The 2,500-nt window shown below is 41.4% G+C and overlaps 1 protein-coding gene across 1 annotated transcript in view; it reads left to right on the top strand.

Moving 5' to 3' along the window:
* The window catches only part of ints3 (integrator complex subunit 3), an 11,139-nt gene that overhangs the window by 4,352 nt on the left and 4,287 nt on the right, over nucleotides 1-2,500 (top strand). The window contains exons 12-18 of the mRNA XM_030789091.1: nucleotides 88-167; nucleotides 493-584; nucleotides 846-952; nucleotides 1,430-1,549; nucleotides 1,939-2,068; nucleotides 2,189-2,243; nucleotides 2,438-2,500. The exon at nucleotides 2,438-2,500 is cut by the window's right edge and continues 44 nt beyond it. Of these exons, the coding sequence (XP_030644951.1) occupies nucleotides 88-167; nucleotides 493-584; nucleotides 846-952; nucleotides 1,430-1,549; nucleotides 1,939-2,068; nucleotides 2,189-2,243; nucleotides 2,438-2,500 (647 nt within the window). The remainder of the gene's footprint in view (nucleotides 1-87; nucleotides 168-492; nucleotides 585-845; nucleotides 953-1,429; nucleotides 1,550-1,938; nucleotides 2,069-2,188; nucleotides 2,244-2,437) is intronic.

Here is a 2,500-nt window from a genome sequence, read left to right on the forward strand (position 1 = left end):
CTTTTTCTTTTTGCTCTAATTTGCTTTTGGCTCTAATTTTTCTTTCTCTCCTCTCTCTCTCTCTCTCTCTCTCTCTCTCTCTCTCAGAGCCGGCTATCTTGGTGATGCATCACTCCATGAAGCCCCATCCAGCCATCACGGCCACGTTACTGGACTTCATGTGTCGAGTGAGTGCTTTCTTTAATGTACTTTTTTTTTTTTAAATTTCAGATCAGTTTGACAGTGTTAAAGGTGCAGTTATTAGGTTCACTCCGAGACTCGGTCACAGTGGTAACTGCTTTGTGTGTGATAACTTTATGTATTGCAATGAAAGCTGAAAAGCTTTTGAATTTGCGCATATTTTCAGCTAGAATATGATCATACAGAAACATCTCATATCTAAACATCTTTTAAAGTAGTAATGGTTTACATATCTCGCTTCTCTCCTGTCTTTCTGTCTTCCTTCTTTCTCTCTTCTTTCTTTCTTTCTTTCTTTCTTTCTGTCTTTCTCAGATCATCCCTAATTTCTTCCCACCCCTGGAGAGCCAGGTGCGCCAGGGAGTGTTTAATTCTCTTAATTTCATCATGGAGAAGAGAGTCCTGGCGTGAGTCACACACTCACACACACACACACACACACACACACACACTCACAAACATTTTTTTTTTTTTGAGATACACCTGCATTCACTTCAGACAAACTCACTCACATGTACACACAAGCAGTCACATACTACATATCAATGCACAAAACCACACCAACCTTCCCATATGCCAGAAGCATTCAATACACTGTGCTAATTACAAAGCTCCCAGGGTTGAAAACGATTGGCTGATATTCTGTGTGTTTCCCCCCCTGGCTGCAGCCACCTGGCTCCTCTGTTTGATAACCCTAAACTGGACCGAGAGCTGCGCTCCATGCTGAGAGAACGTTTCCCTGAGTTCTGCAGCTCTCCTTCCCCTCCCACTGAAGGTCAGGATCACACACAGCATCACCACAGCAGTACCATATGCATGAGCATTGACTTTTACTCAACTGTCTATGCTTAGAATCTTAGTACATTCTAAGACCTTCACAGGTTCTCAGCATGGATTCTCAGAGTTCCAGAACCCAGTCTGTGTGTAGTATTGTAAGCTTACAAAATGAAATTCAGAAAGTTTAAACATCATGTCAAGCTCAGTCAAGTTACCTTAGCTGGTATAATATACTTCTGTAATTTGAAGGTATAATATGTAAAACTGCACTTGATTATTTTGTGTGTATGTGTGTGTGGAAAGTTATGGTGGTAACAGGTATGATTAAAAGTATTATGGAGTACCAGATTTGAGGATTTTGATAGTCAATGACATGGGGTAGCTATTAATCTAGATGACATAGATGTACGGATGTATGTCCATAGTTTTCTCTGTTTAAAATGAAATCAGTGAGCCATTTCTTTGACCTCTTCAGTGAAAATGGAAGAGTCTGTTCCTTTGGAGATGGACAATCATGTGCTAGACAAAGAGGACGGTTGCTATGACAACACAGACGCTACTTTCAGCGATGATGAGGAGGAAATGAACAATAAAGGTAAAATATGAGAACATCCGTAAACCCATCAACAGGTTCTGAGTGATTCTTCCAGACTGACTTTGTAGTCATCCCACTCCAAATAATGACACTGTTTATGTCACAGTGAGAACAGCCAATCAGGAGCGTGCTCATATGAGCTCCGCATTAAGCATGACTGTATGCGCATGTGCTTTTACTATATAATTATTCATAATTTTAGTGCACAGCCTATTTTGAGACAGAGTGCAGTACAAAATCTTATTAGTATCAGATTAAAATTCTTAGCCTTCCTACTTTACCTGAACTGTCTGTAGTTCCTTGCAGGCGCAGATGTAACTGCTGACTGTTGTGGTAATTTATTGTTACAGTTAAGGTTTTAGTCCAATTGTGTGTCTTGATGTATCCAGGTAAAAAACGTGAATTCAGGTTCCACCAAATCAAGGAGACTTTCATCGAGGAGCCTGCTGACATCACTCCGTACGTGGACCAGCTGGAGGAAACTCTGAAGGAGAAAGTGTTACAGTTACAGAAAGGGAGGTGAGGGAGTGAACCAATAATTCACTCTTTTTTTTTTCTCCCCATCACACAATGGCATTACCACAGCTAAGAAATATAACACACTTTCTTTCTTTCTCTCTCTGTCTCTCTCTCTCTCAGTGACACGGAGGCACAGTGTGAGGTCATGCAAGAAATCGTGGATCTGATTTTAGAGGTGAGGATCGATGGTTTTCGCATGTTGGGGAAAGTCTGAGCTTGTGTCGTTTTTCGGTAACGAACCCGTAATAACGACTCCCTCCTGCAGAAAACGTCAGGAACCAAAACAACCCGTGTCAGCATTTCAGACTCTGTCACTGGAAACGATTGTTCCTGTATTTGATAAGTATTCTCCTCTAATCTCTCTATCAGGAGGACTTTGACTCAGCAGAGCAGATGTCAGCTCTGGCCTCCTGCCTGGCTGAGCTGTTTAAG

This window comes from Chanos chanos, chromosome 12 (genome assembly GCF_902362185.1).
Source record: "Chanos chanos chromosome 12, fChaCha1.1, whole genome shotgun sequence".
NCBI lineage: Eukaryota > Metazoa > Chordata > Actinopteri > Gonorynchiformes > Chanidae > Chanos > Chanos chanos.